The following is a 23,595-nucleotide window of genomic DNA, read 5'->3' as shown; positions in this document are numbered from 1 at the left end:
TCCATGAGATTACTTAATGCTACATTATAATTCTCAGTATCATGGGTGTTGAGAGTCAACTTCAGCATTTTCTTAAAAAATATGAAATTAAATATCATAGTTAATATCGTAGCATGAATGGCACCATGCCTTGATATTTACTCAGTGCCAGGAATAGAGTGGGGATGAATAAGCAAAATTCACTTCTCAAGCGTGATTAGCAATTGGCAACAAGCACTGGCCTTCTCAGCGATACTTCCATCCATGAACGCATTAAGAAAAAAGTAAATGTATTGTAATTTCTAACAGGGAAAAAAAGGTTGCATCCTTTTAAGAAACCTTGTGATGTATACCTTAGGTTGCATTTACAATACATCCTCCACATTTGTCAGACATCCTTGGCATTTGAGAAGATTTTTATGCATGTTTGCCTCGCTCCCAGAGAAATAGAGATTTGTAACATGGGAAGAGTTACCAGCAGGATGTCTTTTAAATTTTTTTCAGCAGTTTCCAAACTGTCAACCAGCCAGCTTGACAGACTGTGTTAGGCTGGAAAGCAGCCAGGTAACAGGTATCAGGTAAGCTTGACATTGGGGGGGCACGGAGGGAATCTGACTTCATGGATGGGTCGGACATCACATGGATACAGACATTGTTCGGCGGGGACATGAACCTGGGTGTTGGAATGAATCCAATCCAATATCGGTGGGGGTGGGGATGGCAGGAGGTCTGACATTATTGTGGATTGAGGATGCTCATCTGATTCCTTGGGTCCTGATTGTGGGGCAGTAAAGTTGTTGGGCCTGGGCACCTCTTGGCTTACAGGTAATGTAATGAAGGAACTTCCTTTCTAGACCTGGCTCTTCTCACTTCCTTTAACATGGTTTGGGAATCCTTGTGTTAAAAATAAAAAATTAAATTGAAATGCAAGCACGCAGCCTGCTTAAACAATTTTAGTGACTGATCTGCCTCCAGGGAGCAGGTTGATCACTCCCCTCTCTTAAAACCAAAAGTGGGTGGGTTGAGTTTGGTGTTGAGAATTTCAAAATTTTACCTTCACACCTATCCACAACCCAACCGTCCCATGGGCTAAAATTCCCTATGTATCAAATATGGAAGGGACAGATTTTAGACCACATAGGATAGTAGTTAACAATAAATATTATGACTGAAAAAAGTAGTCCAAAATAGGAAGTTAAAGGAAGCAAGCAGATTTGATGTGCCTTAAAGTAGATGGAAGTAATGCTGCTGTGAAACACAATGAAGGAAACAGAAGAAGAAGAAAAATGGGAAAAGGCTACTGGGGAGTATGAATGTGTCAGAATTTTAGTATTTCTATGCAAACATAAAATAAAGTTTTAGTAGCCAGAAACATTTGTTTAGAATAGCGGGATATGATGTTATAGAGTCATAGCGGTCTACAGCACAGAAAAGGCTCTTCGGCCCATCGAGTCTGCGCTGGTCAAACAAGTACCTAACTATTCTAATCCCATTTTCCAGCACTAGGCCCATAGCCTTGTATGCCATGGCATCACAAGTGCACATCCAAATATTTCTAAATTTCTGCCTCTACCGCCCTTTCAGGCAGAAAGTTCCAGATTCCCACCACCAGCAAAAAATTCTTCCTTACATCCCTTCTAATTCTCCTGCCCCTTACCTTAAATCTATGCCCCCTGGTTATTGATCCCTCCACCAAGGAGAAAAGTTCCTTCCTGTCTGCCCTATCTCTGCCCCTCATTATTGTAGCCTTCACAAAAACTTGGCTTCAATCACGTATAGAATTTTCAGGAGAGATAAGGAAAGAAAAATAGGACTGGTGACCTTATTAAGCAAAGACAACATTTTAACCATGGAAAAAATAGTGATGGTGTACGGATAGAATCTGGCAGGATAGTGCTAGGACATAATAGAACTTCTATGTTATTGGGAAAATGGTATTTGAGAGATCACTGAATAGTATGGAAGAAGTTACAGATGAGACTTTTAAGGTCTTTGCAGTAGTAACAGTCTTTAAACTATAGGGAACTTTAATGGAAACTAAACTGGGATAAAACAATAGTTTGTAGGCAAAATGAAAAGGGACTGCAAGAATTCATCCAGGATGGTTTCCAGTTGTGATACAAGCACCAAAGTTTGCTTGTTATTCCTTTTGATCTTTCTGGACTAATCATGTTTAATAAAGTGCTAGAATAATTGAATTATTTGAGTAAATTGAAACATAGATGAAAAGAAGCTGAGGGATTGATATATATGTGATTTTCAGAAGGCACTGGTTAAAGTGCCTAAGAGACATCAAAAATTAAGGTGCATGGCTCAGGGGCAGAGGCAAAGAGCAAAAAGATAGGAATGATTTCAGATCGACAGATCATAGTTGGTGGCGTGTCCAGAACCCTGTTCAGAACCTCTTTTCTTTCCCAATTATGTTAAAGATTTGGGCATAAATGTGAGGAAGGATATTGAAATTTGTTCATGAGACTGCATTGGAGTGCATGACAAGCTGTGAAGAAGAATGCAGTAAATTATAGGGAGATATAGACTAATATAGATATAGGACACTGCAAAGACTATGGGCCCTGACAACATTCCAACAATAGTACTGAAGACTTGTGCTCCAGAACTTGCCACGCCACCAGCCAAGCTGTCCCAGTACAGCTACAACACTGGCATCAACCCAGCAATGTGGCAAATTGCCCAGGTATGTTAAGTCCACAAAAAGCAGGACAAATCCAACCCAGCCAGAGTCTACTCTCAATCATCAGCAAAGTGATGGAAATTGTCATCAACAATGCTATTGAGCAGAACTTACTCAGCAATAACCTGCTCACTGGCGTTCAATTTGGATTCCACCAGGGCCACTTTAGATCCTGATCTCATTACAGCCTTGGCCCAAACATGGACAAAAGAGCTGAACTCAAGAGGTGAGGTGAGAGTAACTGTCCTTGTCATCAAGGCAGCATTTGACCAGAAAGTGGCATCAAGGAGCCCTACTCCTTACGAAACTCTCCACTGGTTGGAGTCATACCTAGCACAAAGGGAGATGGTCGTGGTTGTTGAAGATCAGTGATGTCAATCCAAATATATCACTGCAGGAGTTCCTCAGGATAGTGTCCTCGACTCAACTATCTTCAGCTGCTTCATCAATGACTTTCCTTCCATCATAAGGTCAGAATGGGGATGTTTGCTGATGATTGCACAATGTTCAGCACCATTCATGACTCCTCAGATACTGAAGCAGTCGATGTCCAAATGCAGCAAGACCTGAGCAATATCCAAGCTTGGGCTGACAAGTGGCAAGTAACATTTGCACCACACAAGTGCCAGGCAATGACCATCTCCAACAAGAGAGAATCTAACCATCGCCCCTTGACATTCAATGGTATCACCATCGCTGAATCCCTCATTATCAACATTCTGAGGTTTACCATTGACCAGAAACTGGACTAGCCATATAAATACTGTGACTACAAGAGCAGGTCAGAGGCTGGGAAGTCTGCAGTGAGTAACTCACCTCCTGTCTCCCCAAAGTCTGTCCATCATCTACAAGGCACAAGTCAGGAGTGTGATGGAATACTCTCCACTTGTCTAGATGAGTGCAGCTCCAACAACAATCAAGAAGCTTGACACCATCCAGGACAAAGCAGTCCGCTTGATCGGCACCCAGTCCACCACATTCAACATTCACTCCCTCCACTACCAATGCACAGTGGCAGCAGTGTGTACCATTGACAAGATGCACTGCCGCAACTCACCAAGGCTCCTTCGACAGCACCTTCCAAACCTGTGACCTCTACCACTTAGAAGGACAAGGGCAGCAGATGCAAGGGCAATTGCAAATTCACCTCCAAGCCGCATACCATCTGACTTGGAACCATATTATCGTTCCTTCACTGTTGCTAGCTAAAAATCCTGGAGCTCCCTCCCTAACAGCACTCTGGATGTACCTACACCACAAGGACTGCCGAGGTTCAAGAAGGTGGCTCGCCACCACCTTCTCAAGGGCAATTAGGGATGGGCAATAAATGCTGGCCAAACCAGGGGCACCCACATCCCGTGAAAGAATTAAAAAAAAGGTTCTTTGAGGCAGATGAATGGCAGATGTGGTTCAATATAGAGAAATGTAAGGTAATTACAAACTTTTAATGCATTTTCATTTTACTATATACCCTTTTTGGGCTACTAAGCTTTGAAACTACTGCGATATTTTCCCCCATGTTCACAGTTGGACGTTCTGAGTATTAGGTAAAGGACCCCAATGAGAATTTCATTGGTCATTTTAATAGTGATAAATAAAAGGAGCAGTGCAGGTAGCAGGAAAGGAGAACTGGGCTCTCAATCCATAGTGACCAACTCCAATAAAGGAGAGTCTAACCACCTCCCCATAACATTCAATCGCATCGCCATCATCAAGCATCCCCACCATCAACATCCTAAGGTCACCATTGGCCAGAATTTAACTGGACCAAATAACTACTGTGACTAATAGAGCAGGTCAGAGGCTGGGAATTCTGTGGCAAGTTGCTCACCTCCTGACTCCCCGAAGCTTGTCCACCATCTACAAGACATGAGTCAGAAGTGAGATGGAAAACTCTCCACTTGCTTGAATGGGTGCAGCTACAACAACACTCAAGGAGCTCGACACCACCCAGGACAAAGCAGCACACTTGATCTGCACCCTGTCCACCACCACAGACATTCACTTACTAGATCCCTGATGCACAGTGGCAGCAGTGTGTACCATCTATATGATGCACTGCAGCAACTTACCAAGGCTGCTTCAATAGCACCCTCCAAAGGGGTGACCTTTACTACCTAGAAGGACAAGGACAGCAGGGCACATGGAAACACCATCACCTGCTGGTTCCCCTCCACATCACACACTATCCTGACTTGGAAATGTATCACCATATCTTTGCTGGTGAATCAAAACCCTGGAACTCCCTACCTAACAGCACTGTGAGAATTATCACAGAGACTGCAGTGATTTTCTCTCTTCAGGCACTGTCCCCCTTTTCTTTAAATTTACCATCATTACCCCTCTCTTCAAAATACCAATCATTGATGCCACCATCTTTGCAAACTACTGTCCCATCTCCAACCTTTTCCTCTAAGTCCTTGAATATTGAACATGTTGCTTGCTACCCAAACCTGTTTCCATCATTTCTGGAATGCCTTGTTTGAATCCCTCCAATCAGGTTTCTGTCCCTGCCACAGAACTGAAACAGCTCTTATCAAAGTCATGAATGACATCATGTGTGTCTGTGACAAAGATAAACTTACCTTCCTCATCCTTCTTGACCTACCTGCAGCCTTTGACATAGTTGACCACACTTTCCTCCTCCATTGCCATCCAGCTCAGTGAGATTGCTCTCACATGATTTCATTCTTATCCTGTTTAATTGTAGCCAGAGAATCATAGCCACCTTCTCAAGGGCAATTAGTAATGGGCAATAAAAATGCTGGCCCAGCCAGTGACACCCACATGCCGTGAAAGAATTAAATAAATTACTTGCAGTGGGTTCTTTTCCTTCTCCCACACCATTACCTCTTGTTTCCCCCAAGGAATTATCTTGGCTCCATCCTATTACGAGCTGCCTCTTGGCGACATCATCCAAAAGCACAGCATGCTCAGTGATGACACCCAACTCTATCTCACCATCGCCTCTCTCAACTCCTCCACTGTCACTAAATTATCAGACTTTTATCCAACATCCAGTACTGGATGAGCAGAAATTTCCTCTAGTTAAATGTTGGGAAGATTGAAGTCAATGTTTTCAGTCCCCGCTCCAAATCCTGTTCCCTAGCTACTGACTCCATTCCTCTTCCTGGCAACAGTCTGAGATTAAGCCAGTCTATTGCAATCTTGGTGTCTCATTTGACTCTGAGATAGCTTCCAACCTCATATTCATGCCATCACTAAAACAGCCTATTTCTACATCCATAACATAACCTGACTTCACCCCCTGTCTCAGCTCACCTGCTACTGAAATCCTCAGTTATGCCATCGTTACCTCTAGACTTGACTATTCCAGTGTACTCCTGGCCGGTCTTCCACATTCTACTATCTGTAAACTTGAGCTCATCACAGATGCTGAAGAGATTTTGGGGACGGGGGGTGGGCGTCCCCACCTTAAAGGTGCTGAGAGCACACCGAGAGAATGAGAGAACTCTGTAGGGCCTGCCCACTATATTCTGGCAGCAATGACAGGCACTGCCGAGGTGCAGGCATCAGTAATGTGTCCAGGGTGTGTAAGGCCGGACCATCACTTGGGCCTGAAGGCTGCACCAAGCACAAGGAAGAGGCCCTGGACTGAGACACCTGCTTTTATCTTGTGCAGAAATCTTTCACATCTGAGTGTCAAGAACACTGCACATTAGAACAAGGAGTCATAGGCAGGGAGACATTCTCGGGAGTTTATTGACAATGGTGAACAGAATGTGCAAGAGATTAATGCCCGTTCCCAGGCTGTGCAACTAATTCTTAACTTTCCTAACCCTGCCGTTACAGCTTAGTGCTCCTTGGATATCCATAACCGAGGTGGAGGCAGCCTGCTGACTGCGATGCACTGTCTGTGATGACCTTGGCAGGCATCCTCTGGAGGGCCGAGACTTGGATGGCCCCGGCCTGCTTTTGGGGTCCTGGTGTGTGGCAGTGGCGCCCTCCTCGGCCTGTGGAGCTGGAGCTGCTGAGGTCACAGGAGGAGAGTCGGATGGGCCCGACACTCTTGAAGTTACCTAGATGGATGGGCCCGGAGTGTGTACCTGCTGACCCTCCTCCCTATGGGTGCCCAGAGGCCCCGGGCTGACTCCTTGAGGAGAAGGGGTAGCTGGAGTGAGATTGAGCTGCCCAGCACCCCTCTCACGTACACACTGTTGGAAGCCAACTATGGCATCAGCGATGGAGTTGAGCATGTGCAGCAGCACCGGTCTCCATGGCGGCCACCATCCTACCAGTGTTGACCTCGGTGCATTAGCATACTGGCGCTTTCACCTCAGAGTGAAGGCGGACGGACTCTTCCATTGTGCCTTGCAATCTGAGGAGAGCGGTGGACATCCCTTCCTGATGTTCCTGAGCCTGCCTTTGCAGTTCCAGCAACTGTGACGTGACTCATCATCTGACTCGGACTCAGCAAAGTTCTGGCCTCCAGCAGTCCTCCGAGTGCCAGAAACCTGGGAAGCCTCTGCCTTCACCTGCTGTGGATCGGACGGTGCAACGTGCTCACTAGATTGCGATCCCAGGGCTATTCTAAAGCTATGTCCCACGAAGGTGTGTGTCTGTGCACTGGTGGAGGTTGTGGGTGAGCGCTGTGACAGGACTTCAAGGAGGGTGCCTCCAGATACCTCTTCAGAGGTTTCTTTGGGGCTTGCTTGGAGACCCAGGGTCATGGACTCTATCAGCTGTTTGGCAGATGTGCCTGCGAAAGCAAGGGGAGATAATTAGCATATGGCAGTGGCCTGTGAAACAGGATACGTCGCTCATGGCATAGTTGTCTGATGGATGTTGCACTGCTGGATCCTCACTTGGTAGAGCACCACCTACCTCACTGTCAGCACAGAACTGGTCCAGATCCTTGCAGGCCAGCTGGATGGCTCTGTTTTCAAAGTCCATGAGGACCTTGATATCGGGTATTCTGCCATTGGCCTGCGACTTCTCCCTCTTGTTGTGTGCCAGCTTGTCCTGCACAGATAGAGATGTGTAGGCAGGATGCCTGCCAGGCCAGATGATAAGTATGCCTGGCCTGTGTGGGTGATGAGTGGTCCAATGGACGGGATGAGGACAATGACGGTGAGTGTGAGAGAGTGAATGGTGATGTCCCTTGAACCGACAATGAATGAGGGCCCTGTGGATGTGTGATCGGTTTGAGTTTGTGTTAGTTGAGAGTGATGAGAAGAGTGACTTACCCTGGCAGAACAGAAGGAGATCATTCATCCTCTTGCGGCATTGGATGGCTGACCTCTTTTGCAGGGCGTTGGCACTGACCACCCTGCTGCCTCCCAGGCCGGTTTAGTGTTGTTGCTGCCCATCTTGTAACCAGAGCGGGATTAGAGGGCATCCCGGCGGGCCTCCACAGCATCCAAAAGATGCTTGAGGGACATGTCGCTGAACCTGGGGGCTGCAATCTTCCTCAGATTCAGGGCCAAGTCTTCTGTGCAGCAGTGGTGGTCTGGGAGCACTGAGATGTGTGCTTGCGGCCGGACTTTAAATATGGCGCCTGGTATGATGAAGCAGCAGGGTGATTGCAGTTGGATAAATGAGAGCCCACTCGCCATGGAAATGTTGTGTTTCCTAGGACTGCATAAATAATGTGGGTTTTGGACAATAGGGCATGAAAACTCGCCATTGTGGTTGGCGGGTAAAATGATGTGCAAATCTGGGACGATTCTGCCCATCATTTGTAACACCTAAGCAAAGATGAAAAGGCCCATCTATCCTCTGAACACAAGTTTTGATAATGGTATTTTGAAATCTAGCAAGGTTCCTTCTTAGTTTTGAATAGTAATCTTGAAATGCTCATTTGCAAAGTTCAATATGGTGAGTGAGATGTTTCGGCTACCACCCTATCGGGTTGTTTGTTCATGAATTGTTAAAATAAAGGCTCGCTTTATGCAACATTTGGCAGCTTGGTTGTTCCTACTTTGACAGGCCCAAACATATTATCCTGAATACAGTAATTAGTGAGCTCTCTTTAAAAAGCAATGCCAATTTTTGTACCCCATCATAGCTAATGCTTTACTTGAATCCAGTTTAAGATGTGATGAATATTGTATTGGCAATCTAAAATATATTTTCCAATTGCTGTCATTTGTTAAGACAAACTGGTGAAAATGTAGGACAATCGGAGAGAGTAGACAAGAATCCAAGGGCGTCAATCTACTGTTTACTCAGATGTTGGATAATTAAGATTTTGTCTTTGCTAAAGACCATCTTCAAAGAAATTCTTCTTTAACAAAGGAATCCAGTGTATACATGCGAGGTTTGGTGGCCAATGATTTGGTTCCGTTTATTATTCCTTTGAGCATTTGGTATGTATGAAATTCTGCAACAGTTGCTTACATATTAGCATAGAGACTGTTTAAACAAGTCTACTGTTGTCACTGTTTCTTCTTCAAAATTCTAGGAATAATAAGTAATCCAAGTTGTATATACAATATTGTAAATTATGAAGGCAAAATGCTGCAGATGCTGGAAGTCTGAAATATAAAAAGAAAATGCTGGAAATGCCCAACAGGTTGGGCAACATTTTTGGAGAGAAACAGGTATTATTTCAGTCATTGACGTTTCTTGAGAACTTATGGCTCAATATCTGAGTAAACAGTAGATCGAGGGCCTTGGATTCTTGCCTACACTCTCTGAATATCTTGCATCTTGTCTTAGTATATGAAAGTAATTGGGGAAGATATTTTAGTTTGCCAATACAATATACCTACCTGTCATCAAATCTTAATGAAAGGTCTTTGTCTTGAAAAGTTAACTTTGCCTTCATCTCCACCAATACTGCCAGACCTGCTGATTGTTTCCAGTGTTTTCTGGTTTTTTATCATAAATCACAACTTGTTCTATATAGAATTTTGCTTATATGTTTGTTTCTGTGAAATATTGTTACAAGTACAGTAAACCAGGTTCATAGTTTACTCTGTGAAAATTGTTTGTACCTTTCGGGCTGACATCTAATGTAGAAGGAAGCCAGAGTGTTCTCCAATTCATCAGAACAGGGAATGATTGCTGAACTCAGACTGGACTAACATAGTACAGCAGAGAATAAAACATGCAGAGCTCAGTTCATAAGAGATGCTGTCTGCTTATGAAAACTGTAAACAAACTATTCATGCAGGGACAAGTTGTTGGAGAAAGCCCAAGCTGATATCTGCATGTTTTGAAGAATAGATTTTAGGCTGACTGCTCTTCAATTTCTAAAGTCCAGTTTCAAAAGGATTAATTTAATTGTCCAAAATATTGTTAGTTTGAGGCATCATGACATGTATCAGCTTGTTTAAATTGAGCTCCAACCAGGACTTGACCATACGAGTGGACCTTACACTGAGTCATATTCTTCTGATACGAATTATAACCCTTCACTGTAAAATGACTTTGAACTATTTAATCTCTGAAGCAGGAAAGGACAGTCCCACTCATCTGGACAACAGAGGAGAGGCATTAGAAGAAGCTGGCATGGTTGACTATGTCAAAGGCTGCAGAGAAGTTGTGAAGGATGAGGAGAATTAAAGTGTAGTATGGTCACAGTCACACATGATGTTGCCTGTGACTTTGAGTGGGGCTGTTTCAGTTTTTGCGTAAGTTTATATTCACATGTAAAATATTAATTTGAGTTTGGTTTCTTACAACTGTGTTCCTTCCAGTGGCTCCAACAGCAGGTGCATTCCTCCGGATCACATGAGGAAACTGCAGACCCCCGATGCCATAAGTTTATCCCCACTTCCTGACCGCTATTGCTTCCAGAGCTCCACAGACCCTTGACTGACTGTCAGGGACCATTCCACCGAATTCCCCGTGTGGCCTATTGCTACTTGCAGTCCCTTTTTTGCTTGTCAGTCAGGACATGACTCCTGCTGGGTTCAGGGAGGAGCTTCAATTTAAACATAGAGAAGAGTTAAATTGGCCCAAGGTTCATGCCGGTAAGGGATGTTTCCTCACCTTCATCTTCCCCAACGACACACGCCACACGCCACACTCTAGTCCTGAATTAAAATTAGCAGTCTTGTCACCATACTCATTCTGTTATTGGGTAGCAGATTGTGGAGTTCTTTTGAGTCACCACTGTGCTCAATGTGCCAGGTATGAAAAATTTCTCTTTGTGAAATGTAACCATACAAATTACATGTTGCTCCTCAAAGATGCAAGAACAGTGAAGATGGCATTTAAACAGCTTATGCTAAATTCTATGTTTGCAAGAAAACTGTGTTGTTAGATGGTCTACCATTTGTCATTCCTTGGAGTAGTTTCCTCTCAGAAGTTCATATGCATTAATTTAGACAATATTTGTGCAGATAGATGAGTCAAAGTCCTTCCACATTTATAGCCTTTGAACAATTTTTAAATAAAATCCCTTTCTAACAACCTTCTTTCTCGCAGGACAATTAATCTTCATACTAGACTGTTAAGGTCATGAGCATGGGGTACCATTATCCCAACGATTTCAGATAGAAAAGCTGCAAACTACCCCCACTCTACAGTGACAGGGGAGAAACGTTCAAACACACCAGTAAGCTGCTATGGATTGTCCTCTTCCTTCTCAAACTAATAACAAAATATTCCAAAGAGATTAAAAATCTAAAATGAGAAGAAAGGAGTAAGTGATTTTAAACTGTCTTTTTTAATATTCAGCTTTTTGCCCAATAAATTTGTTATTTAAAAAATCTCATTATTACACTTGGAGTCTCAAACTAGACTTTGTGACAATAATTGAGTGTTTTTTCTACAGCTTATAGATTTTCTGCAGCTAATGTGCTTCATCACCCTCAGCCACCTTAACCCTTCACTCCCTCCACCTCCATCACACTACCGCTCACACCACCGCTATAATGCACTACTCTGCACCAACTCACCAAGATTTCTTAATTAGCACCTTCCAAATCCATGAACCCTAGCACTGAGAAGGAGGCTTGGCCTAAATAGCCAAGTGGTTATGGTACTGGGCTTGTAGCCCCAAGATCAAGAGTTCAAATCTCACAATGGCAAACTATGAAACAATGTAACTTCATCTGAGAAAGATGGAAACGTGTTTGTACTCGAAAGAGTTACCACTGAGAAGGACAAGGCCAGCCAGCATGGGAACACCACCACCTGCAGGCTCCCCTCCAAATGACACACTTTCCTGATTTAGAACTTTGGCCAGAATCTTCAGCTTGGTGAGTGGGGGCGGGGCCCACTTGCCGATGCGTAAAATGACGCACCCGACGTCAAGATTTTCAGTTCGGCAGGCATGCACCCGAGTCAGCTGGGCGCCTGCCGAACCGTCAAAAGCCTATTAAGGCCATTTTAAAAACTAACTAAACCACATAACATAGCTGCCCGTCCAACCTTAAGGTTGGTGGGCTGGCAAAGGGCCCAGGCGGCCTTTAAATCATTCATGAAACCTCATCCAAGGGCAGGATGAGGTTTCATGAATGATTTATAAGTGAAATAAAGATTTTCATTAAAATTCATAGACATGTCCCAGCTCATGTGACACTTTCACATGAGGGGACATGTGCTAAATTTTTTTTCCTGTGCCTCAGGGAGATTTCTCATGCCCCAACTCAGCCTACTCCCCTCACCTGCACCGGGAGCACTCAGTGCTTCTGGGTGCACATCACGCCGGGCAGGCCTTAATTGGCCCACCCACATAAAATGGCTGTGCGTAGCCGATTGCGGGTGGTGATCGGCTGTGCACCCGCCTGCACCCGCTCCCGGCCAACTCCCCTGACAGGGAGAAAATTCTCCCCTCTATTATTGTTCCTTCATTGTTGCTAGGTCCAAATGCTGGACCTCCCTCCTTAATAGCACTGTGGGTGTACCTACACCAAATGGACTGCAGAGGCTCAAGAACACGGCTGCACATCACCTTCTCAAAAGCAATTATGGATGGGCGACAAATGCTTTTCTTGCCATCAGTGCCCACATCCCATGAATGAACTTCTTTAAAATAACTCAATTGTACATTGGACAATGGCTTCTATTTTTTCAGCTTCACAGGAAGTATAACTGGAAAAAAATCAGTCAACTCAACTGACAAATGTGTTTGGTGAACAGTCACCAAGCATGCAAGTACTAGAAATGATTAACATGCATGTAAGGAAAGCTAAATAAAAACACGAGGGAGAAAGGTATATGAAGTTATGCTGATAGGGCTAGATGAAAGTGGTGGAATGAGACTCACGTAGTGCAGAAACACCAGCAAGGACTAGTTGTGCCGAATGGCCTGTGTTTGTGTTGTACACTTTTCTCTGTATTTCTATGTATCATCAGGCTATTTATCAATGACCTAATCCAGTCACGGTCGAATTAAGACTCATTACTTATTAAATACAAGTGACCATCAGCATTGCATTTGTTGCTGTGCTGTGGAACTTGCTCTTCATTGTTTGAGTGATGTGTCTCCACTGCACAGACTTCTCAACAGTGACTGTGTTAATTGCAGCTTTCACTTAGCTGCAACAAATATAGAAGTGAGATGTGGCTTTGTAGGTAGGATGTCAACATAATTTGGAGAAAGGCTGACTCCAGTAGGGATTAAGGATACCACAGCCCTTTTGAGAAGCATTTGTCCATCTTTTGTCGAAAGATCTGCAAAAAAACTGATTATTGAAACTTATCTTTTGGAGTCTGAGACCCTAAATACATGGATGTAAAAGATCTCATGACATTATTTGAAGGAGAACAGGGAGTTCTCATGGTCAATATTCATCCTTCCGACAAACTAAATTTGCTGGTTGTTCACCTCATTGCTCTTTGTGGGATGTTACTGTTTGCAAATTGGCTGCCATACCAGTTGTTAATTGTTTGAGGTGTCTCAAGTATATGAATGGTGTTATATAGATGTCAGTCCTTTCTAAGTCATGTGTTAAAGCCCTTTTCTTTACCAACTATGAAATCAGACTGATCAGATGTGCTTCCAGAGTGTGATTTATAAACTATATCTTGCAGTTAATTGCTATTTCTCATATTCTTTAAAATTCTAGTGTGAACATTTTCAGACTTCTCCACTACATACAATAGTTGTACTCAAGACTGACTAAGAGAAGTGCATCAATTTCAATAAATGTTTGACTGAAATATTGATGACTAACCATAGGCATAGTCAGTTGTACTGATGCACTGGCTTAGTATTGGGGGCTGATGGCTATGTTTCCTTTTCATAGAATCACAGAATTCTTACAGCACAGAGGAAGGCCTTTTGACCTATCATGTCTGTGCTGGCTCTCTAAAGGAGCAATTCACCTAGAGACAATCTCCTGTCTTCTCCCTGTAGCCCTGCATGTTCTTTTCAGATAATAATCCAATTCCCTCTTGAATGCCTCAATTGAACCTCCCTCCACCATGGTCCCAGGCAGGACGCTCTAGATCCTAACCACTCATGGTGTGAAAAAGGTTTTCCTCATGTTGGCATTGCTTCTTTTGCCAATTACCTTAAATCTGTGCCCTCTGGATCTCGATTCTTCCACTAATGAAAACAATTTCTCTCTATCTAATCTATCCAAACCTTTCATGATTTTGAATACCCCTATCAAATCTCCTCCAAGCCTTTTATTCAAGGAGAACAGTCCCAGCTTCTCCAATCTATTGTGTAAATTGTTTGGTTTCTTTGTACAACTCTATGGGATTATAAGGGGATATTATCAATATCTGTTTATGGTTTTGTGCTATGCATATCAGTGGCTCAACCAAATAGAAGAAATCTTTACCAGGCATGTACAAGGAATAAAATTTAAACCATATAATGAAGGAGAAATCTTCATGTGACTCTATATAAATATGTAGCCAATTCTTCAGATATGGGGAAGTATGATGACTCCTGTACATAATCCTGTGTACAGCTATGATATACACACAGCAGTAAACGGAATATTAAATCAAGGTTTTTTGAAGAGCTGGACAGGTGATCCCATTAATTTTATGGTTCTGGATTTATTTAAATTTTGTAATAAAAGATCTTTATTGGCACCTTTAGGCATACAAACTTTGTAAGCCCATGGTTACTTGTAGAAATGATTATTGCACCTTTTTTATAAAGTAATTATTTTTAGTATTAAATAGTCTTCTACTAATTTAGAATTTCTCAATTAGAGTTATGTCAAATCAGTTTTTTTCTCTGGCAAAATGTTCTATATCATGTTAATTACATTGCTAAATTCAAGCTACTGCATAATTCAGTTTTTTTCTAGCACAAATGACATTGAATTAACAGAAATGAGCTGCAATTAATTGATTAAAAATATTTACTGTATCCATTTCCTTGTTTTTTTCACTATTATTTTGCAGAGCCAAAGACAGCATGTACCATTCTCTGACTTATGCCACAATATTGGAAATGCAAGCTATGATGACCTTTGAACCTGAGGATATTATTAATGCTGGGAACACAATGAAAGAAGCCCAAACAATCTGCCAAAAGCAAGTTTTTTTATGTAGAAATACGTGGAAGAAAGTAAAATTGTAAAGTTCAGTAACAATGCAATTGAACAATTGCTACTCAGCAACATCTAATAGTTTTGACTCCAAGTACAGACATATAGGATTCACATATCAATTTATGCACCATAATAAGGTTAAATATAGCAAAAGATAACTTTTTAAAGTCTGCTTTTTATGAAAATTATATGAAATGTACGTTTGTAGGTCTGAACTGGCAAAATGTGTTTTATAGAAGATGCAAAATTGCATTATAGTACAATTTCCAGTTTTATTATAGATGCAATGTACACCAAGGCTTCAACTTTGGGAGCAAGGGCACAGAGGAGAGCTGGTGTTTTCACTGGGTGAAGTTGCTATGAGAGTTACATGCTGGATTTACTCTCCAGCTGGAGCTGTCTACACAAATCCTATTTCCCTGGTCTTTCACCCATCGTTTTTATATTACTCCTTTGTCAAATATGACTGGTTTCCTTTTAAATGATGTTTTATAGTCTCTGCCTCAACAGGCACTTGGGGCGAACCAGCCATGTTCTAATGGCTGTCTGTATGCAATCATGTCTTCCAGACTCCACTGCATCTTCTGATAATTCTCAGTTTATGTTCTCTGGTCACTGATTTGCCAACCGGTGAAAACTATCACCAGGAATTTCCTGGAGGCTTCCCCTGCTCTGCACTCGCAACATCCATCAAAGACACAGTGGTGGAGCAGGCAAAGCACTGAGTAAATTACTGATGAATATTGCTTTATTTAACCTCCCGAATTCTGAGGGCTTTTAAGAACTCATTGTGTAGGGGACTTACAATAATGAGCATTAACCTTTGTCACAAATGGAGATAAATAAAATAGTTTATGTAATATAGCAATTTTTCCTATGAAACTATGGCTTTTTGTAATTGTTTACATAGGGGAATAGAATGCTTCATTGATATTTGGGCTTCTAAATGTTTGAATACAGTAAGTAGAACTGAATACCAACTACACAGTCATTCATTCCAACCACCTGTTATATATGGTAAACTTCCATTCAATTTCTGAGCTCAGTTTGAGAGTCCTAAAACTAACATGGTGCAAGCATCAAATGTAGTATTCACCAAAAAGATCAATGGAGAAAGAAATATTTGAAATGTTTATATTAAGTAAACATACAGAAACGTGATTGAACAGTGGCATTGTGGAAGGTAGTGTCTGCATTTGGGTCCTATTTTACCCAGTGCATCAGGAGGCTCAATCTCTTTTATCCCTGATTCCTCCAGTTTATTAGGGAACACATTGCATACCAGGGATTATTATGAGATTTAGAAAATTTAAATATGAAAATAGTTAGGTGGAACAGGAGGAGATAGGAAAGAGGAGGAAAGGAGAAAATGAAAGTGATAATATAAACTTCCTGCTCCAGGTTGCATTGCTAAAAACGGTAATTTATTGCAAATGTTTTAAATATCATTAAAGTGTTTCATAGTGCAGTGATTGATCAGCTAGCTAACTGATCAAGAAATAGGGACAAGGGGTGATGGTGAATTTACACCTTTTTCCTTAGGTTTCTGATGTTATAGTGAAGGGGCAGAAGAAACCCCGTGAAACTGTAACCCCATTGTATTTAACACAGTTCAGTGAGGAAGCAATACATTTATTACAGTTGAATAGCAACCTTTTCATTAACCTTTGTTAATCTGCAAATAAGATATAGGGCATGATGTTCGGATCAGTAGCGCTGCAAGCTCTTTTGGAGCTACAGAAACCAAATGCTCTCCTAGGGGTGTGCGCTGCACTTCCGGAGTGGCCCTCATGGCACATCATTCTCAGAATGCTCATGCTGGCATATCCTGTGTGTACGGCAAGTAACTGAGCTGGCTGTGTCCTGATGCCTCACAATCCTACTGGCTGATGTGATGCTCATTTACTAAATTTGGACCATTTTAGTCCATTCAATGAATTTGCACATCAGCCAACAAAGATTAAGTGTTAAGCTGTAAGAAAGCCCCAAGGATAGCTTTATTTAAAGGGCCTAGCACACAACTTACAGGTAAGGTAATTTTTAAGAACTTCTCCTATGTCAACATTTATGAAAGTATTTTGCAGTGTTTTTGGAGGTGATGTGGTGAGTTCTTGGATTAAGCAGGAAGTGTTATTGCATTCTCATAGGGAGGGCAGAGGAGAAAGTGACCTGCCTATACAAAGGCTGTAACAGGTATTGGTGCTGCAATGTCAGTGCCTCTGGGTAGGCAGCATGACAAGGAAATGGAGCAGAGGCTATGGAGAGGGCATACTCTGCATGATATCCTCTATCAACTTGGAGCCAGATTCCTCTATGCTTCTTGATAATGACGAGAGGCTGCTTGGCAGGCCAGGCAATGCACTCAACATCTTTATGTGCAACCTCATAAGCGTTCTCCTGTATGCCACCCTCATTGTCATCATCTAAGTCCCTTGCAGCAGAACTCATCTGTGACCTTGCCCTATAGTGAGCCGGGGCATAAACTATTACTCCTAGCTCTGACTGCATGCCATTCACCATGCACTGATCTCAACGCTGTCCTTGGATACTCCTGTTCTTGGAGTATGGTATAAATTTCTAGATCAAATTAGTGTAGTGTCAAAATTTGAGCTGGTGGTTATGAGGGCCAGGTCAAGTGAAGGGGCCTCTTTATCAGTGCTGTGGTGTTGCTCTGTCTTCCTCTGGGATATGCTGTGGCTGGGCAGGTGGCATTTCTTAGGTGTTTAAGAGCAGAAAATCAGAAAAAGGAAAGTTGGGTGAGGGAATGGGGTGGGGTAGACAGCAAGTTGTCCATGGTTACTCCATCAGCAGCTTGCTCATCATTCCAGAAAACAGGATGAGGGTGAACTGGGAGTTGAGAAGGGACCTAAGGCAAGAACATACCATAATCCTCAATGTTCTCAATGATGCAAAATGCCATGGGCTTTGTTGCAGCTGGCCCCATGATGTGGAGGACCATCTCCTCTATAGGGCTCAGGAGGTCCATGTTTTGATCTGCTCCCTAATGTTATGGACCACCTTATCCTGCAAGACTGAGGGATGAATGACACTTTGTTTGGGGGATGTGCGTGCCATGGAGGTATGTGGTGGCAATGAGAAGTAGGTGTGAGGCTGTCAGTATTGGTAGGTGTGTGAAGGTGAGATAGAGTATCTGGAAATTAGACGTGAGTTCTAAGTGCCAGGTACTTGTGCTGGATGAGCGATGGCGTGTTGTGCATTGAACAGCATGTGAAACTGCGTGGAGTGATGGATAGTGTGGTAAAGTGAGGTACCCTGTCACTTCAAGAGAATGCAAGTGTACTGATCATGTGACGAATCACTGTACAGTGCTGGCAACTGGGAACTGTAAGTCTAGTTCTGGAGGTTTCTGAGTGAGCACATATAATATGGTATTCTGCCCTATGTCTCAATAAACTATCACTGTTTATTCTTACATCAGTCTCTCCTCATTATTTATTGCAAGCAGCAATTGAGGAGAACAAAGGAAGGGGTGCAGTTACAGTTCGGTTGGCCAACAAACTCATTTACCTAAGACATAAAAGGTAGCAAATGGCATGTGAAGATACATTCATTAGCCTTGATCACTGGGGGAGCTTATTAGATGTCTTGTGGCACTACAGCAAGTCCTTGCATCCAGACACCAGGAATTGACCTCCCTATCCACCAGTTCCCAATTTCTTCTGTGGATTATCCTTGAGGGCCTCCTGGCTCCCTGTGGAAGCACGGTGTTGCTTCTTCTGTCACACCTCTACTGTGTCTGTCACTGGAACCCTCTCTCTGCCTTGGTATTCTTTCTTTAGAATCACAGCAATAGTATTCAGCAGCAGCCTCCTGTAATTCATTGCCGCTTTTGGAGGGACAGAGTGCCTTTAAGAATACAATGTGCCATCTCAGCAGTGAGTGCAGAGGCAGCCAGCAGCATGCCAGTTGCTTGGTCCAATGCTACAATCATGGAAATAAGATAGTTGCATCAAATTTGCATGCAGCCTACCTCCACTGGAACTGGTGTGGACAGTTTGCGAATGGTGATCCCTGTGCTCAGATAATGGTGCGATTCAATTTTTAGCCCCTAAAGTTGTTTTTCCCGCAATAATTACTTTGTATGACTTAAAATTACTTTCCTGGCAGAAGATTTAAAAAAAATCTTTGTGTTGGACTGCACTGCTGTTGTACCAGAATAAAGAAGAACACTTTTATAACTCAGCATGTACTCTAATTATGAAATCTATTCTATGCCTTGATCTTTTTTCAATTTGACCATAGTCTACACTAAAATTAATTTAGCATTTTAAAGACCTATCAGTGGCATATGACAAATGACAGCCCAAACTCTTAGTGTTTACCTATTAAATTGCAAGAAGATGACTCAATGAACCTATAATCAGTTCATTTGTGAGTGTATCAGAACCATCAAGATGCAAGGTTAAAGGAGTTACGTTGAAGGAGTCATGTTGCTCAGACTTGAGGCAGCATGGCAGAAATCAGACCAAAATATTAAGCATCAGTAATTTAAGAAAACATATAACTTAGTATTGCAATGCGTCAAATACAGGTACAGATATACTTTTTTTTGCTTTTAGTGCTTAAAGTTTTAGCTAAGCCTATAGAACTGTATCCCAACACAAACCTTCAGTATAATTAGAGAGTGAAGGGGACTTGTAAGCTCACCTTCATTGTCATATCCACAGGCTAGTAACCTGGGTTCATTTCTCTCTCTTACTGTTAGATTTAGGAAGAAGACCACTGTTGCAGACTCAGTCAACAGCCTGATGAATAAGCATGCTGCAGAACAATTTACGGAAGGTTAGTATTTATGGTTTTATCCTCACTAGTTCCTAAAACTGATATCTTTTTTTCATGCCACTTTTAAAAAGGGTACACAAATTATTTCAACTGCTGTCTTGCAGCAGTTTTTTGTAATAGCTGTTATTTATGTGAGAGCCTTGATGGTGAGTGCTGCAGGCTATTAGTTTTCATATGGCCTTAGCCACTTTAGGTGAAGCTTTTATTGACTTTTGAAACTGAACCCCAAATCCCTCTGCTTTTCCAGGTCACCTTGCTTTTCCCTATTCCAAGTATAACTGTTATTCATAGGGTGCGATGTCTATTCTAAACTTCTGAAGCTATCAGGGAGCATTTAAGTGTCTCTTGTTAAAAGAGCAAACAATTCATGTTCATTTTAATCCAATGGTTCACTGAGCTGCCTTCTTTTTGGCTTCTTCCATTTTACTTGGGATCGCCACACAATGCTGGTTCATCACCCTTCTCCACCTCCTCCTGTCAGTTACCTATTCTTCCTTCAGTCATGCTGTATTTAAGCCTCTTGCCACAGCGTCTTTCTACCTGGTCTTAGGCATTCCCCATCTACTTCCTGGCAGTCCAATCTCCATTACTTTCCTCACCACATTTCCTCTCTCTCTCCACAACAGATAATCATACCATTTGAATCGCTTCCTGGCTACTTTCTTCGATGCTCTCACTATCTTCATTGACTCCCTGTTGTGCTAGTTCCTGATTTTGTCTTTTCTCATAACTCCACACATCCATCTCAGCATCTGCATCTCATTGATATCCAGTTGTTTTTCCTCTCTTCTTGATGTTGCTTAAGTTTCTGCACTATCTAACAAAGCCACTCTCAGAGTTGCTTTGTAGATTTTTCCTTTCAGTTTCAGCAATACCAGTGATGGTAGGCTTGCAATAGACAGTAGTAGAGAATCCATGAGTGGATTTCTCAACTAGCACGTCAAGGAAAGGGAGCTCATTAGAGGGCTTCATTTCAAACATGAATTTGACCTGGGATGGGGTGTTTTAAGTTATGTAAGGAAAATTTTGCAGAAGCCTCCCATTACTGGCCAATATGCAATTTCCACAGCCCCCCATGCTTATTGGCAATGTTGTAATTAGGGACTGAGTCATTTGCTCACCGTGCAAGCTTGATGCTGAACTAGAGTGCATCAAAACTATCCTGTGGGATAATGGCTACCCAATCAGATCATTGCTTGCTATGTATTGTGCATACTCACTATTGGGCCTAAGGCCATCACATTTGGACCTGAAAAGTGCCCACTCTACCTCAAATTACTCTTGAAGGATAAACTATCTCAAAAATTTGAGCAACAGGTGAAGCTAGCCATTTTACACTGCTACTATGCAGTAGGAACTTGAGTTTCCACTGACCAAATGCTGCCATTAAGCCAAAGACATGTCTGCCTACCAAATACATCTGTAATGTGATATATGAATTTCAGTGCTGGTGTGATGCCAGATATGTAGACCGTACATCCCAATGATTGGTGGATCATATCAAACTGCACATCCCTTTGGCTATTCACAATAGGCAGAGTACTGACTACTCAATCAGACTCTGCTTGCAAAACTCAGAACAAAATGTCAAATGTTAGATCAGATTCTGTGATTGGACAGCAATTGTGGAATAATCCCAAGTGTGCTAAGAATTACACTAACAACCAATTTGAGGTTATCAGTTGGGCTCTCAATGTGGCTCACGCTTGCTAGAAGCTACACTAATTCATACTCAGGGATCTATGCTCTACAGACGAAAAGGCCTTTTTTGAATTAAACAAAACTGTGGGAGTCAATAGTTCCCTGGTGCATTCTCCATGGCAATGCCTCAACCAATCAGAGTCGACTTGCCAACCTATCGACACCCTTTGATCATGCAGTATAAATTGTTGTTCTCTTTGAAATTTGGCATTCTTGCATCTATCCTGAAGAGTGCAAGACGAAAGCTTTGACAATACTTTTTCAGCAAAACTCAACCTTAACCCCTTACCCACCAAGTCATTCCTACACAAGTAAAAATATTTTCCAGGTAAGGATGATGGAGAGGTCTTGTGACGCAGTGGATAGTGCCCCTATCTCTGAGCCAGAAGCGCTGGGTTCGAATCCCACCCCAGGACTGATGGCCACGGAAGTCTGTTCTTAACGTGAACAAACACATTCATTATCAACCTATAAATACTTACACTATGTCGATGGCAGGCGGTAAGAGTGGGAGAGTTTCCTGGTCAGCCATCTACAGAAGGCAGTGGCAAACCACTACAGTATCTTCCCAGCATAAACCATGGATCAAACATAGAAATCCATGGTTGCCAGTACCCTTTCAGGGCATGGTACCTGGAGAGAGAGAAACATGATGAAAAAAGTAACTTTTTGCTTTGAATTATTTTGGTTCATATGTACAAATGGTTTACATGAATTACAGCAGAAGAGTCAGTGAATATCATTTCTTTAATATTTAAGTTTGTTTCATTGGAATTTGTTAAATAAACCTTGATTAACTTCTGAGTATGTTAACATGTCTCATATTAAGTATTGACCGTTCTTCAAAAAAATATGAATGGTGTTTTGTTGCAGTATTTAAGTAACAAAAGCTTATCTGCAATGCTTGATCTGCACACAGAGGAGATGCATGCTGAAGTCTGCTACGCTGAGTGTTTGTTACAGAGGGCTGCTCTCACTTTCTTACAGGTAACAGTATTTTGGTCTGGGGAAGGGGAATGAAAAGTTGTAGCTATTGCTTGAAAATCAATTCATATTAAATCGTGTATGATTGCTGAAATGATGATTTCAGTTGAAGTAGTTTTGTTTTCTTTGCACAATCATTCCCTGGAATTAAATTCACTTTTAAACTGTATCTATTCCTCAGTTAAAACACCATTGAATATACAAAATGAAGAATCAGGAGAAATAACCTGGGGCCATCAAACTTGCCTGGTCCCGTAAACTGCATAATCTTGCATGCTGATCATGCATCCTGTGGCAATACAAAAAGAAAGGTTGCAAAAAACAGCAACAATTCAAGAAAAACTGAGAAATTCCTTCCCTGCCCTCGAAGGCAAACATGCCAGCTCCAGGGGAAGGCGGATGCCTGTGGTGCAACACTGTATGAACTAACTAACTATTTAAACTTCTAGAATTGTCAATCCTCTACTTTTTTAGGAACTTGTCAGGTTCCCTTTCAAAAATCCATAGCAATAACATATTTGTTACACAGCTTGTTTCTTCTGGAAAACACATTGTAAAAAGAAATACTTCCTAGAATCTAAGCTCTTTGCCTATGAATTCTATAACATGACCTCCAGCCCTTACATCCCTATCCATTGCAAATAACCTTGTAAATAAACTGCATCCAACCTTACATTGTTTTATGAAATCTCAATCACATATAAGCCTGCATTTCTATCAAATAGATAACCCTAACCCCCATAGCCTATTCTCATACTCAAGGTCTCTAAATTTGGCATCAATTTAGTTGCTTGCCTCTGCACGTCCTTCAGAGCCTTAATATCTTTCATCATGTGTGGAAACCAATGTTAGTGTGGCAGGTTCTGTGCTTCCTAAATGTTTGGTATCACTAATCATCATACTGCCATCATTCTATGATTCTGTGATTCAATCACATTTTCCAAGTGATGACTTATCACTTCATGCAAAATGTTTTCCAACAGTTTCCCTGCTGCCAGGGTC

General features: G+C 42.1%; 1 protein-coding gene across 5 annotated transcripts in view; it reads left to right on the top strand.

Annotated features, from left to right (window-relative positions):
- Nucleotides 1–23,595, top strand: part of ttc39a (tetratricopeptide repeat domain 39A) — a 106,983-nt gene that overhangs the window by 30,910 nt on the left and 52,478 nt on the right. For all 5 annotated transcript variants that reach the window (XM_041208491.1, XM_041208492.1, XM_041208493.1 and 2 more), the window contains 3 exons: nucleotides 14,957–15,088; nucleotides 19,832–19,908; nucleotides 22,529–22,596. In XM_041208491.1, coding sequence (XP_041064425.1) covers nucleotides 14,957–15,088; nucleotides 19,832–19,908; nucleotides 22,529–22,596 — 277 coding nt within the window. The remainder of the gene's footprint in view (nucleotides 1–14,956; nucleotides 15,089–19,831; nucleotides 19,909–22,528; nucleotides 22,597–23,595) is intronic.

The sequence above is a fragment of the Carcharodon carcharias genome, chromosome 16 (assembly GCF_017639515.1).
Source record: "Carcharodon carcharias isolate sCarCar2 chromosome 16, sCarCar2.pri, whole genome shotgun sequence".
NCBI lineage: Eukaryota > Metazoa > Chordata > Chondrichthyes > Lamniformes > Lamnidae > Carcharodon > Carcharodon carcharias.
Note: the sequence above shows the minus strand (reverse complement) of the source record. Positions and strands in the feature narration are given on the sequence as shown.